This window comes from Oryctolagus cuniculus, chromosome X (assembly GCF_051225735.1).
Source record: "Oryctolagus cuniculus isolate XC-2025 breed Fujian yellow rabbit chromosome X, ASM5122573v1, whole genome shotgun sequence".
NCBI lineage: Eukaryota > Metazoa > Chordata > Mammalia > Lagomorpha > Leporidae > Oryctolagus > Oryctolagus cuniculus.
This window is the reverse complement of record NC_142888.1, coordinates 54,539,850-54,554,728: the sequence shown is the minus strand read 5'-3', so window position 1 is coordinate 54,554,728 and position 14,879 is coordinate 54,539,850. Positions and strand designations below refer to the sequence as shown.

The 14,879-nt window shown below is 40.2% G+C and overlaps 1 protein-coding gene across 9 annotated transcripts in view; it reads right to left on the bottom strand.

The window, feature by feature from the left end:
* Positions 1-14,879, bottom strand: part of UPRT (uracil phosphoribosyltransferase homolog) — a 125,500-nt gene that overhangs the window by 36,847 nt on the left and 73,774 nt on the right. For 6 of the 9 annotated variants that reach the window (XR_515197.5, XR_016228399.1, XM_051835089.3 and 3 more), the window contains exons 2-4: positions 4,763-4,805; positions 1,286-1,355; positions 163-225 (exon numbers count right to left, since the gene is read on the bottom strand). Coding sequence is in view for 7 of the 9 variants with exons in the window: in XM_002721822.6 (XP_002721868.1) it covers positions 163-225; positions 1,286-1,355; positions 4,763-4,805 (176 nt within the window). In the remaining 2 variants the exon portion in view is untranslated. Of the gene's footprint in view, positions 1-162; positions 226-1,285; positions 1,356-1,502; positions 1,591-4,762; positions 4,806-8,427; positions 8,447-10,049; positions 10,127-14,879 lie in introns of those variants that run through there. The other 3 variants (XM_089324858.1, XM_089324859.1, XM_089324857.1) reach the window with 3 other exon arrangements.

Genomic DNA, 14,879 nt, shown 5'->3' with positions numbered 1-14,879 from the left:
ACACAGGCCATGAATGTGAAGAACCATCAGGACAGACAACATGGGCGGGGAAATTTAATCTGAGCAGGCAGCAATTATGACAGACAAGGCTGCCTCTCTCCTGGAAAACAGCAACCATTTCTATGCATGCAAAGAGGTAAAATCACACACATGCAAACCTACCGCTTCTCATTATGCTGACCCCACAATTTCCCTTCTCAAATTTCACTCCTTCATACTTGTACCCTGTTGGGAAATAAAACCAAAGAATTCATCTTTCATCATTGGAGCAACCTATTTGTTTTATAAAGTACCTATGGGTTTAAAGTAGACGGGGACAAAGCAACCCTTGTCCAGACACACTGTATAACAACTTAGATTGTCTGAGTAAGCAATGATTTGAGTCATGATTTTTTGTATTTATTTTTTAATTCTTCATAAAGAGCCCAAAGGGATAATTGGAAGAGGCAGACCTCATTGAATAGGAATAGGACTTATTATAGCAAAATGTTCACACACACGTTCCTCAAATTGAATTCAAAGGAGAATCACTGCACTCTGAGAATGCTGTAGACCCCATCAATTCAAACTAAGACCCCACTGTGAGTCACAGCAGAAAGCCTCCTCATTCCATCCCTTTTCATGATCCTCCATTCTGCCTTAAAAGCAGAAGAAAGAGGCTGAAATAGTTATCAAACCATGCTCAACCCTCAGTCTCATCCTGAATTTGTGTCAATTAAAATGCAACAAACTCAGCTCCCAATTTTCATAAGGTCAATCCTTTAAAAAGGACAGTTTCCCATTACTTACTAAAGAACAAAATCAGAATTTCAAATCCCTGAAACAGGGATCCTCAGCTACTTTCTATTAAAGAGGGGAACAAAGCACCTTCTCCAGTTCTCATTTTTCTTTTTTGCTATTCATTCTTTTTTTTTTAACCTGGAGTTTCAATGCCAAAACAGCCTTGCCCATTTGTTAACACCAGCAGCTTCTCCACTGAGGTGAAGATAAGCTGCCAGCAATTCTTAACTCTGGTCCCAATGGGCCGTCATCAGAGGTAACACCTGCATGCTGAAGACTATTTATTAACCTTTAACTTGAATTGACAAACAAGCCATTAACAAAAAGTCACCTCTACAGATTTCTTTATTAAGTGTCTCAGCGTTTTTAAAAGATGTTTAAAAGAACAGCTCTGCCTAGACTCCTCATTGTACATATTGATTTTATTCAGACTGCTTTTCTTCCTTTCTCCCTCAATCCTAGCTCAGTTTTTGTGAGGAAAATTTTGAGTAACGACCCTGGTTACCTGTTGGAGTGGTCACCGTGCACTCTTTATATGGCAGCTGATTCAGTCCCTCTTCCACAACAAGTCTGATCTAGAGAGTCAAAGGAAGAATAAGTTGAGAATCTGCTGAGACTCTCCTGCTGGCTGTGAACCTCAGGAGCTGAATGAAAAGTCAGGGAGAGAGTCAGTAGCACACTAGGCAAGGGTTTAGCTTTGGAGGTAGGAAGGGGGCCCATACCATGTGTTTGATGCAGGGACAGATCCAAATGTCAGACTGCTTGTTGCTAGTATCCTCCCTCAGGCACATGATTGCCACCAAAAGGCTTCAATATGCCTTCTGATTCTCAATCAGTCCAGACTACGACAGATGTGAAACTCCAGCAAAAAGCAAGACTCATGGCAAGCCCCCTTGGTAGTAATATACTTCTGATTATCTAGAAATAGTGCTTACTGGGAATTTTTCTGCCTTGTTCATTACCTTTGAAATTGGTAAGTCATATTCTTTGTAACAAAGGCCCATGATGTTGCAAATAAAGCCTGAAACGTCTTGTGAAGAAATAAATGAGTTCACTAAACCAATTTAGTGAACTTGGGAGGAGGATTCAGGGTGCTTCTTAGCTAAGTAAAAGGAACATAATAATCACAATGTGTGAGACAGAGGAAAGAATCACTAAGAACTAACCAGGAACAGCAGTGGGTGTTTAGCCTAATGGGTTAAGACACTAGTTAAGATGTTTGTGCTCTACACTGGAGTGTATAGGTTTGATTCCTGGCTCTGGCACTGGATTCTAGCTTCCTGCTAATCCTGGAAGGCAGCAATGATGGCTTAAGTCGTTAGTTCTTTGCAACCTTGTGGGAGACCCTGACTGAGCTCCCAGCTCCTAGCTCTAGCCTGACCTAGCCCTTGCTGCTGCAGAAATTCAGGGAGTGAACCAGGGAATGGGAGCCCGCACATTCTTTCTCTATTTCCCCTTAAATAAATAAATTTTTAAAAGAACTGCCAGGAACAGCCTCCAAAAACCAGATATGGTATTCCCACAAGGAGCAACCAGAGGCTGCTATCATAAAGGCTGTGCAGAGTCTGCAATGCACATTTTCTCCAATCAATATTACATTGCTGATGGAGAATCAGGAACAGCAGGGAGAAGCACCAGGCCCCATGCTTTGTTATCACAACACAACACCCTGCTGCCATTAAAAGGATCAATTCTAAATAGGCCAGTACTTCATCAGCCCATAGTATCAGAGAGAGGACCCAGGAACCGCATGAATACTGCGTGCATGTGCACACTCACCTCCAGCCACTGCTTTCCATGGAGATTTATGCTTTTATGAACAAATTACAAGGGCAGAAGAGGAATCTTCTTTGAATAGCCTGAAACTCCTCCTCCAAGTGACACTCCTCTAAAGAGCCCTACCTCCTGCCTGACCCATCACCTGCAACTCTGGCACAGAAATTAGTGTGTCTAATTCTCACAGGAGAGTACAGAACCAGAACAGTGACTAAAATATAAAAAAAAAAAATCTGAGGGCCAGAGAAGCCAATGCTGACAAACTTAGGATAGAATTCCTGTCCACTATGATGGCAGCCTTGCACTAGAAATCCTCAGCAATAGAAACCTAAACATTTCCAGTTTCTCCCACAACCACAACACACCCTCCTCCAGTCCACATCACGAGCTTCAAACCCAACTGCAGAAAATAGAGAAGTCCAAATTACCATACTGTCAGGTGAATTATGCTCTAGATTCTTAATACTTTATTTGGCTAAGATACAAGGGACTTCAAAAAGATTTGTGGAAAACAGGATTAAAAGATATTTATTTTGGTGCAAAAATTTTTGAAACATGCAAAAATTTCTTTCCTAATATGCATTTTCCATGAACTTTTTGAAGACCCTTCATATAATGCCTGCCCTTTCAGGGAAGCATTTTGCAATAACCAGGGATTTAATGCCTATTTTCTGTAGAAATAAAAAGCACAAGAAAGCAAAAGAAAGGAAAAACATTTTCTGTGAGAGAACACCGAGACCCCTGTTCTCTCTGCAGCAAGCCATTAAGACAAAAGTTCGTTCCTCCTCCAACCTGTTATTTTGGTTTGATAAAAGCATAAAACACAAGATGACCTAACTATATCCCCAAAAATGTCAACCACATTTATCTTGGTGCCATCACTGCCCCCTAAAAGCTCAAATAATTTTTAAATAGAATTGTTCTCTGAACTAAGAATATTTAAAGCAAAAAACAGAACAGAAGTTTTCTACATCCTTTTGGAATAAATTTCCCAGGGAAAATCTAAATGAAAAGTTTCATGTTTTTTCCCCTCACATTCCCTTTAATAGTCTACCTTCTGGGGCCAGCACTATGGCACAGTAGGCTATGCTGGTGGTGCTGGCATCCCATATAGGAGTCTGTTCATGTCCTGGCTGCTCCTCTTCCAATCCAGATCCCTGCTAATGTGCCTGGGAAAGCAGTAGAAGATGGCCTAAGTTCTTGGGCCCCTGCCCCCATGTGGGAGACCCAGAAGAAGCTCCTGGCTCCTGTCTTTGGATCGTCCCAGCACTTGCTGTTGTGGCCATTTAGGGAGTGAGCCAGTGGATGGAAGACCTTTCTCTCCGTCTCTCCCTCTCTCTGTAACTCAATCTCTCCAATAAATAAATAGAATCTTTTAAAAAAGAATCTACCTTCTACTATCTGATTCTGTTAGGTTAATAAGGCACAATTCTTTCTTTTCAAAACTCAATACTGACAACAGTATTCATATTGACAACTCCACGAGTTTAGAGCCCATTGTCTATATTCCTCACTGTTCTATCTCCTCCCTCCCAGCAGAGCCTAGCACAGTGGCTGACTCTCAGGAGTTCAGTGTATGTTTCCTGAATGGATGAAGACTAATAATAACCCCAGCAGAGAAATGTGTCAACCTCATTCCAAGCACTGAGCACACTTAGATAAAAAGACAAGAAACGCAGTACTAACCCTGAAGACAACCCAATTTGGCCTGAGATCCTCTCAGATCACACTAGCCAAACAGGTTGGGTTTGGTCAATCCTTAATTGAAGAAAGTGTAGACAGTCTAGCTTAGCATTTCACATATGAGGATAGTAAATAGGAGCCAAAATACCACCTCCCTCAATGTAAACTACAAGAAACATATTTGTTTTTGTGCATTACATCTTTAATATTCTTCTAATGCACTTCACTTCACGTCACTGATGTAAGATGAGGCATTTAAGAGTTTCTAAGTCCCAGATTACCAAGATCAATTTGCAAGATCGTGGGACCTCAGAACTAAAGGGAATGAGTTCATGTGCAAGGCTTTGAGGTGAAAAGGATTGAGGCAGAGCTTTAACACAACAGTAGAAAGAACAACTTCAGAAGCCTAGCAACACAATGGCAATTTAGTACAACCTCTCTCACCCCCCAAATGCCCTCTTGGTCTACCATGATTATATCACTAGGTGCAACAACAAAATGAAAATGGAAAGCCTCCACCTACCAAACGATCCGCAGAAAACATGAAGTCCCCTCTACTGGCTGTCCTAAAAGAAATAGTACAAATTTTAGTCTAAAATAAAGCTTTAAGATAAAATATTACTTACTGCATATAGTAACACTGATATTAAGACCTATTACATACTAAAAACTTAAATGCATATATGTACAGACTATCATTGAGGCAAGATTTTTTACTAGAATATAAGCATTTAAGTGGGATAAACTGATCAATATTATCGGAAATGCTTATTTCATATCAATATTAGAGATAGGAATTGAGAAGAGCATGCAGTCCAGCACTGAGGTACCTGAGTATACACAATTCAACTAGGAAAATGAACAAATTGCCCCTGGAAGATGCCAGCAAGCTCACAGTTCAAGGTGAGAGGAAACTTTGCAGTAAGAAAATCAGGTTCTCCGGGTGGGCGTGTGACCTAGCAGTTAAAGATACTGCTTGGAAACCTGCATCCCATATTGGAGTGTCCGGGTTCAAGTCCCAGCTTCACTCTTGATCCAAGCTTCCTGCTGATATGCACCCTGGGAGGCAGCAGGTGATGGGATTCCTGCAACTAACATGGGAGACTAGACTGAGTTCCTGGCTCTTGGCTTTGGTCTGACCCAGATCCAGCTGTCATGGGAACAGATGGGAGATCTGTTATGTCTGTCTGCCTGTCTGCCTGTCTTTCTCCACCTTTCAAATAAATATAATTAATTAATTTTTTAAATAAATCTCTAGGATTAAAAAAAAAGTCAGGTTCTCTCCATCCTCCCCCTCCATATATCCAAGATAAGTAACCCATACTTTTTCTCTAATTCTTTTTGAAATTATAATGGTACAATAAGTCCTCTACTTTTCCTATTTTTAATGTATAATTTAATTTCCAAGATCTCATTATCAAATTATTGATAACTTGTTCCTTTTGCCTATTTGTTTTTCAAACAAGTTCTTCATTCCTTAAGTTCTTTCTGTAATTTTCCTGTATATTTCCCTCTGGTTAATCCTTTCATATCCCTTAGGTACCCAAGCAATAATTTAGGGTTGCACCCACCCAGAACTGTGCTGATCCGAAGCCAGGCGCCAGGAGCTTCCTCCGGATCTTCCCACACTGGTGCAAGGGCCCAAGGGCTTGGGCCATCTTCTACTGCTTTCCCAGGCCACAGCAGAGAGCTGGATCGGAAGTGGCACTGCAGGCAGCAGCTTTACCCACTATGCCACAGTGCTAGCCCCTTCAGCTTCTTTCTAATGTGCATACTGGGAGGCAGCAGACAATGCCTCAAGTACTTGCATCCCTACCACCCACACGGGAGATCTGGATGGAGTTGCAGGATCTCGGCTTCAGTCTGGCCCAGCGGCAGCTATTGTGGGCATTTGGGAAGTGAACCAGCAGATGTCTCTCTGTTGCTCTGCCTTTCAAATAAATAAATTTGTTTTGAAAATTGGGTCTTGTATATAATTGAAGTGAACTTTAAAAAAGGGCTGATTTTATTCTGTATGTAAAAATCTAGCATTGTTTCTTCCTTCTCTGATTAAGTTAATGATCTGACTGAAAGGACTGATTTACAGTTTATGTACTTAAAAATCCCCATCTGCCTATCCAAAGCATACCAAAAATATTCCCCAACATAACATCAAAATGCCATATGCAAGCACATACTATATTAGTATACCACTAATCACCACTTTTTTCAAGCTGCATTCACTTTCTCTGACATAGAAAAGCAATGACACAAATGGTACAATGACACAAATGGCATTAGGTTTCTTAGAGTAATCACAGCTCCATCATATCAGACATTAACTCTAAAAGATGGATGATATTTGAGCAATAGAAGATTATGGGCCTGTATTCTTTATGTATAAATGTTCCAGGAACTCAGAAAACTATCCACAACACCCCTATGAGAGGTCTTCCGAAAGTTCCATACTATGGAAAAAGAAAACTATGCATGGATCTCAAAATATTTTTACACAAAAATAAATATATCTTTTAACTCCATTTTTCTACAGATATATTGATGTAGCCTTATATATGCATGGAGAGCCCATTTAAAAGTCTCTATCGCAGGGCTGGCACTGTGGTATAGTGGGTAAAGCTGCCACCTGCAGTGCCGACATCCTATATGGGCACTGGTTCAAGTCCCAGCTGCTCCACTTCTGATCCAGCTCTCTGCTATGGCCTGGGAAAGCAGTAGAAGATGGCCCAAGTCCTTGGGCCCCTGCACCCACGTGGGAGACACAGAAGAAGTTCCTGGCTCCTGGCTTCAGATTGGCACAGCTCTGGCCCTTGTGGCCAGTTGGAGAGTGAACCAGTGGATGGAGTGAACCAGTGGATGGAAGACCTCTCTCTCTGCCTCTCCTTCTGTCTCTATGTAACTCTGACTTTAAAATAAATAAATCTTTTTTAAAAAGGCTCTATAGCACGTACTGTGGTTTTCAAATGAGACTATGGTATTATACCGGCACCTTTCATTTCTATAATTAATCTTTACAACATGCTTGTTAAAGAAGTCAAAAGCAGTGAACTATTAAAAATACTGAAGCCTACTGCTTTGCTTGCTAGATCTATAAAAACTTGTCTAGGCAGCCAGAACCCAGTTTTTCAATAGGGAAGAACAGTCTTGGGTTTATCTAAAGGAAATATCTATGGTATGTCTTGGGAACACTTCTGAAATGTTTTGTTTTGTTTTCCGAACAGTTACACATCAATTTATTACCCAGAAAAGTTAACTTAGGTGAAGCAATTGGAACTGACAAATCTGTTTTTTTACTTTGGAATCAGATGTTTTAACACCTTTAACATCCTCTCAAAAAAAAAAAAAATCAGCCTCAGCCAGTAACTTTTAATAAGCACCTTCTCTACATTCTAAAAAGGATACTATGAGAACCAAACATGCACTGTCATTTCTTGACAGCTATTTGACCTCCAATTAAAGCATCCACTGTTCCAAGTCACTCCACTATGAGCAGTAATTACTAACCTACCTCCTGTTGCTTTAGACAGACTTCAGACCCATACTGTTTACTTTAAATCAATCTAGAAATTAAAGCTAGATACAGTAAGTTGATTACATTTTTGAAACCCCCAGTGGCCTTCAATAGCACATTGAAATCCTTAATGTCATTAAGACTAGAGGTTCATAAAGCAGATGATTACTTGCCAGATCAATCGAGCTGCCCGTATTCTCTAAACTCCTACTTTAGGCCCAACACTGGGCTAAATTATTTGTTAATAATAATGTTTTGATGTAAACCAAGCCCTAGGTTTTATTCACTCCACACACTTCACTTTAAATCACAATTCTATTCACTTTTGTCTCAACACCAGAGAAAAAGAAACTCCTACTGGAAACAAACCTATGAAAGACACATCATCTTCTATCTGATAATGCTCTTAAATGAAATGTAAGGCAAAATTATTTCAAAACAAAAAATACACATCTCTGGAATATTCTAAAATATATCTAAATAATTAAATATCAACCATTCAAACAAACAGTAATATCCAGGCACTCATAGTCTAAAGCATGAAAATCTAATTAACGTTAAGCCAAGCACCTTTTAAATTCTACAAACACCAAACGGGTTTAATAATGCAGATCTAACCGAATCTGAGAATACACTTCTCTGGATACCCTTCCCCCGTCCAACATGAATGTGTCACACACCTGTAGCAACAAGAGGAAAGCCAAAGGCGGCCATTTTACAAAATGATCTTCACACTAAAACAACAAAAGAATGAGATTCACACTGGAAGCCAAAGCCTCACCTTAATGTGGACTTAGTGACCCGACTTTCATATTTGCTAAGTGAGACTATTACAAAGCACTTTAAAATTTCCAGACAGGCTACAGTCATTGTGTGTATTTAAAAACATGTGTTCCTCATAGCAAACCTCAAAGCAAGGTGAAGCTGCTTAAGAGTGTCACCGACCTTTCTTTCAAAGGCTAACAGGTATTCATTTACCATTCACAAGATACAGAAATATGAGAGAGAATTTTTCCTAACATTAAAAAATTGAGACTTCAAGTGGGGATCCTCTCCACCTCTTCTTACTTTCTATTTTCGATGAATGTCTGAAGTACCCTTGTATGTATAACTACATGTGTATGTGTATGTATCCCAAATTCATGATGACTTACTAATAAAGTTTTTCTAAAAAGGCCCAGAAGTTACAGTGGATACCTAATGCTATACGTACTTTCTCCCTTCTTTCTCACAAGCACCATTCACTAAAAGTTTTCATGGTGTCGAGCATTAAGCACTTTGGTGCATTATGTCATCTAACCCTCACAAAACCTTAAGAGGTAGATTCTACTATTATCACCACCACTTTAGCATTGAGAACAGTGAGACTTACAGTGGTGAAGAATTTCAAGGTTCTCCCCAGCCTGAAGCTCTCTGCTTCTAACTCCCTAAGTAGAGCCATCATTTATATTTTGCTCTAATAAGGAAATATTTACTTAAAAGGTAGCCAATTTTTAGATGTACTTTATATTTCTCCCCCATGAATCAAATTGGCATGTATATACAATGCAAGCAATGAAAACATGAAACAAGGAGCCTGGAAGGCAAATAAGACATTAAAATGCTCCTTTCTGAAGAGGGAGAAGCTTTTATTATAACATAGTTTGTAAAGAGTATGTATGCAGGTTATAACAGGGAAGAACACATTCTTTCCAAAAACGATTAAAGCAAAAATTTTCTGACTCATAACTTAAAACAATTTAATTTCAATCAAATCCTAGTAGCACTAAATTAGAAGTCATTTCAAAAGCTTAAATATATCATTTTTTTCTCCAGGAAGATTATAGCAAGCAAGGCTTGTTTGCAGCATTTGGAGCAGGGGAAGCTGGAGTCAGGCATAGACTGCCAGATTTAGCAAATAAAACTATAGGATGCCTAATTAAATATGTATTTTAGAAATTGATTGTTTATCTGAATTCAAATTTAACTGGGCATTCTGCTTTTAATCTGACAACCTAAGTTGAGGAAGAAGAATTAAATGGATTCAAATTCATTTCTAAAGTGTTTTTGTCTGCTTCTTTTTGTTTTTTAACTCACAGGTTAAAGGAAAATGAACATAAAAGTTTTTCTGAAAGGTTTAAACTAAAAGAATATTTCATTTACAGTTAACGTTTAGTGAAAGGTCTGAAAACAGAAACTCTACTTCCATAACTACTTTGTTTTACATGATCATTAAAGAACCAGGGTAGGTATTTGGCCTAGCAGTTAAGACATTCATCAGTACACCAGTGTTCCCTATTAGAGTACCTGGCTCCATACCCACCTCCAGCTACTGACTCCAGCTTCCTGCTAATGCAAACCCTGGGAGACAGCTGTGATGGCTCAAGTAATTAGGTTCTTGCCACCCACATGAGAGACCCGGACTGAGTTCTGGTCTCTTGGCTTCATTCCTGGCCTGGCGTGGGGCCACTGTAGGCATTTAGAGAGTAAACCAGCAGCGGGAGCTCTCTTTCTCTGTCTGTGTCTGTCTCTCTGCCTCTCAAACAAATAAATATTAAAAAAAAAATAAAGGGGCTGGTGTTGCAGTGCAGCAAGTTAAGCCATCACTTGTGATGCTGGCATCCCATAGCAGAGTGCCAGCTCACGTCCTGGATCTAGTCATGATCCAGCTCCCTTCTAATGTGCCTGGGAAAGGAGCGGATGATGGCCCAAGTGCTTGGGTTCCGGCCACCCACTTGGAGTTCTAGGCTCCTGGCCTTGGCCTGGCCCAGCCCCAGCTGTTGTGGCTATATGAGAAGTGAACCAATGGATAGAAGATCTCTATCTCCTCCCTGCCATGATTTTGCTTTTCAAATAAACAAACATGAAAAATAAATAAAGGATAGCCCCAAGGTTTCTCACGGTGTGCAGATAATTTATAAATGATTTTTCTCCTCCTTCCTTCACCTTCACAAAAACAAATTCCCTAGGAAGTACTTGGAATAAAGCTAACCCAAAGTGAATGTTAAACAATTAGCTTTTACTACCTGCCAGGTGCAAGTCATCCAGGCCACAGCTCTTTAGCACCTTCTTAATAAGCTCATAAAACGGAGTGTCATTAATGATTCACTTGCAACTCAAAGCAGAGTTCAATGTAAACATTCAAATTCAGATAGAAAACAAGGGAAACTCATTTTATCTTAATATTAAGATTGCTACATTCATGCCCCTATGCACCATTCCCTGTGCCAAGGCAGACCCTCTCTTTCTCCCTTCTTGGAATCCAATCCAGTTGGTGAGGCATTACTAGGATATGGCCAGTAAATTTTCTTTTTTTTATTTTTTTCCAGGCAGAGTTAGACAGTGAGAGAGAGAGAGACAGTAAGAGAGAGAGAGAGAAAGGTCTTCCTTCCGTTGGTTCATTTCCCCTAATGACCGCTACGGCCGACGCTGCGCCGATCCAAAGCCAGGAGCCGAGTACCTCCTCCCGGTCTCCCATGCGGTTGCAGGGACCCAAGCACTTGAGCCACTCTCCGCTGTCCTCCCGGGCCACAGCAGAGAGCTGGACTGGAAGAGGAGCAACCTGGACTAGAACCTGGGGTGCCGGCGCTGCAGGCGGAGGATTAGCAAAGTGAGCCACAGCGCCGGCCGCCCAGTAAATTTTCTAACAGGAATCTGTATAGCTTAAAGATGTGGCTTACTCCCCCCTGCCCTAAAAGCTAATTAGAAAATTCACATAGGAAAAACATAAAAACCAAAAATACATACATGTTTTAAACAATGAGTAGGTGACAGTTTTGTTTTTGTTTTTGTTTTTTCCTGTGGTGGGTATTTGGGTTTTGTATAAGCTGAAGGGCAAAGTTCTCAGATTCTTCCAGTCTCAGGCTGGTGTCAGGCCAGGCTCTATAGGCAAGTTCTGTTTACTGTTTACTGTATGGAATCCCTGGCTTACTCTTGCCCCAAGTCCAAAGCCAAGTAAATCACCATGAATGGGAGACTGGACATTGTCCCAGGGGCTGGGGCGCAACCTGAGCACAACACAGTCTCCTGTGGTGTTTGTAAACCTGCAGATGGTCAGGTTGCAACCAAGACACTGCAAACAACCCCAAAATAGGCAAGTCAGGAACTTGTATTAAAAAAAGAAAGAAAGAAAGAAAAAACAGAAGGGGCTTCATGAGCAATTCTGAGGCACAGCTTTGGTTAAGAATATTACATCATTTAGATGACTCCAATCCTATCAGATTGCCCACATTAGGATTGCACAGTATGTTTATCCAGCCTGAAGTGAATTGACTCCAGGTGACTAAATTTTAAAAAAAAGTCACGAGGTTGCATGTGCCCCTTCTTTATAGGGTATTTCATGAACTGAAATACTTCCACAATCACTCAAAGGGTCAAAGCCCCTCCTAGGACAAGTATATAGGAAACATTCAACAGTTTTAATGTTTCAGGAGACAAAAGAAAAAAACTGGGCAGGGAGGATGATCTTTTAAATACACTACATTGCCTTGAACATGAGGTCATGAACCATGTTCAAGGCAAAAGTACATTACACTCAGATTTTGCTAGGTTTAGTAGATGAAGCAGACAGGAAAGGAAGGATGTGTGGTTTTAATCCACTGCAAAAACAATAACAGAACAACAAGGAAATGAAGGAGTCATTTCTTTTTCCAAGTTCTCCAGTGACCCATGTATGTATGGCTGAGTAAATTACTTGCTCATTCGGTGTTTACATTACTGCATTCTCAAAGAGAGAAAATTATTTCCTTGAAATTCAATAAAACAACCAATATATTATGTTACAAATATTGAGCACTAAAAAAACATTTTAAATCAGTACAATGTTCTCAGTTCTGCTCTCTTTATATAGATAAGTACTTCAAAGTTTGTGGAAAACGGGATTAAAGGTATGAGTTTATTTTGGTGCAAAAAAATTTCTTTCAAAATATATGGAAAATGTATATTATGAAAAAACTATACATAGATTCATACATTTCAAGATGTTTTTGCACCAAAATAAACTTATACCTTTAATTCAATTTTTCCATGAGTATTCTGAAGTATCCTCTTATATACTCAACAACATGAAGTCCTGCTGGCTCAATCCCCACTTGCCTGTGCCTAAGCGAATTCATAAAGCAATTCCTTCACAAGACAAATGCTAAGAATCAAGAACAATTAAAAAAAAAAGGTACTCCAATAGCTTCTAATATCAGACAGCTCCAAGGTGCACATATACGCTAGCACATGAAATAAAAAGGAACACAAACCCCAAAGAGGTCAGGGAATGATAAGTGATGGCACTTTCTTCTTCTTTATTTCTTTAGAAAGCTTTTATTTAATAACATACATTTCATAGGTACAGCTTTAGGAATATAGTAGTTCTTCCCCCCATAACCGCCCTCCCACCCCCACTTCTGTCCCATCTCCTTCTCCCTCTCCCATCCCATTCTTTATTAAGATGCATTTTTAATTATCTTTATATATAGAAGATCAACTCTACACTAAGTAAAGATTTCAACAGTTTGCACCCACACAGACACACAAAGTATAAAGTACTGTTTGAAGACTAGTTTGACCATTAATTCTCATAGTTCAACACATTAAGGACAGAGGTCCTACATGGGGAACAAGTGCACAGTGACTCCTGTTGTTGATTTAACAATTGACACTCTTATGTATGACGTTAGTGATCACCTGAGGCTCTTGTCATGAGCTGCCAAGGCTATGGAAGCCTTTTGAGTCTACAAACTCCGTCAGTATTTAGACAGGGCCCTAAACACAGTGTTAGCTCTCTCCTCCCTTCAGAGAGAGGTACCTACTTCTTTGATGGCCCCTTCTTTCCACCAGGATCTCACTCACAGAGATCCTTCATGTAGGTCATTCTTTGCTACAGTGTCTTGGCTTTCCATGCCTGAAATGCTCTCACAGGCTTTTTACCAATGGCACTTTCTACAACTAGACCTATGTAAACATGCTCCTTTTGCCGCCTGCATCCTATACCAGCCCTCTAGAGGGGCAGAAACAGATTTTGTTCCAGTGAGGGCATGACACTTTTTTGAAGATAAAGGAACAGAAAATAAAATCTCTGCTAACAGATTCAGTTAACAAAAACAGAACTAAAACCACTGTCCCCAACCTAAATAAGCATTGATTCATTATCAAAACTGTAGTAAGTCTTTCCATTTTATATCAAAGCAGTATTAAAAAATACCTAGTATCTCTCAGCATTGATTTTCTTTTTTTTTTTTTTATTTTTTATTTTTTATTTTTTTGACAGGCAGAGTGGACAGTGAGAGAGAGAGACAGAGAGAAAGGTCTTCCTTTGCCGTTGGTTCACCCTCCAATGGCCGCCGCGGCCGGCGCGCTGCGGCCGGCGCACCGCGCTGATCCGATGGCAGGAGCCAGGAGCCAGGTGCTTATCCTGGTCTCTCATGGGGTGCAGGGCCCAAGCACCTGGGCCATCCTCCACTGCACTCCCTGGCCACAGCAGAGGGCTGGCCTGGAAGAGGGGCAACCGGGACAGAATCCGGCGCCCCGACCGGGACTAGAACCCGGTGTGCCGGCGCCGCTAGGCGGAGGATTAGCCTAGTGAGCCGCGGCGCCGGCCTTCAGCATTGATTTTCAAAATGAGAATATGAGTTCTACGAGGGGTCTTCAAAATTCGTGGAAGTGCATACTATGAAAACACTATGCATAGATTTCAAAATTTTTGCATCAAAATAAATTTAATTCCATTTTCCATGAACTTTTTGGGATACCTTCATATTTTCAGTTAAAAATACTTTTGTTGTCTCAAGAAGCATACACAAATCCAAACATGAAGGCTTGAAATACTTTAAATGTGCACAGCTCTTTGTAGTGTACAACATATGTTTAGGGACAATATCTTGTTTTAGCCATCCAAGAATTCTATGAGCTATTACTAACATCTTCATTTCACAAATGATAAAACTGAAGCAGAGAGATGCTAAACATCTTGCCTAAGATCACTCCTCTGGATCCTGCTGTCTCCTTCCAAACTCGAGAGGAAAAAAGATTCCTCTTACACCCAGTTTTATGATATAACTCACACTTTTCTTCATAATGAAGTTTAATCAGGTATGAATTGATTTTGTCATATGTGAATGTCGAACACCATGCTCTCTCCAAATTCTACAGTAATGGTTTATGT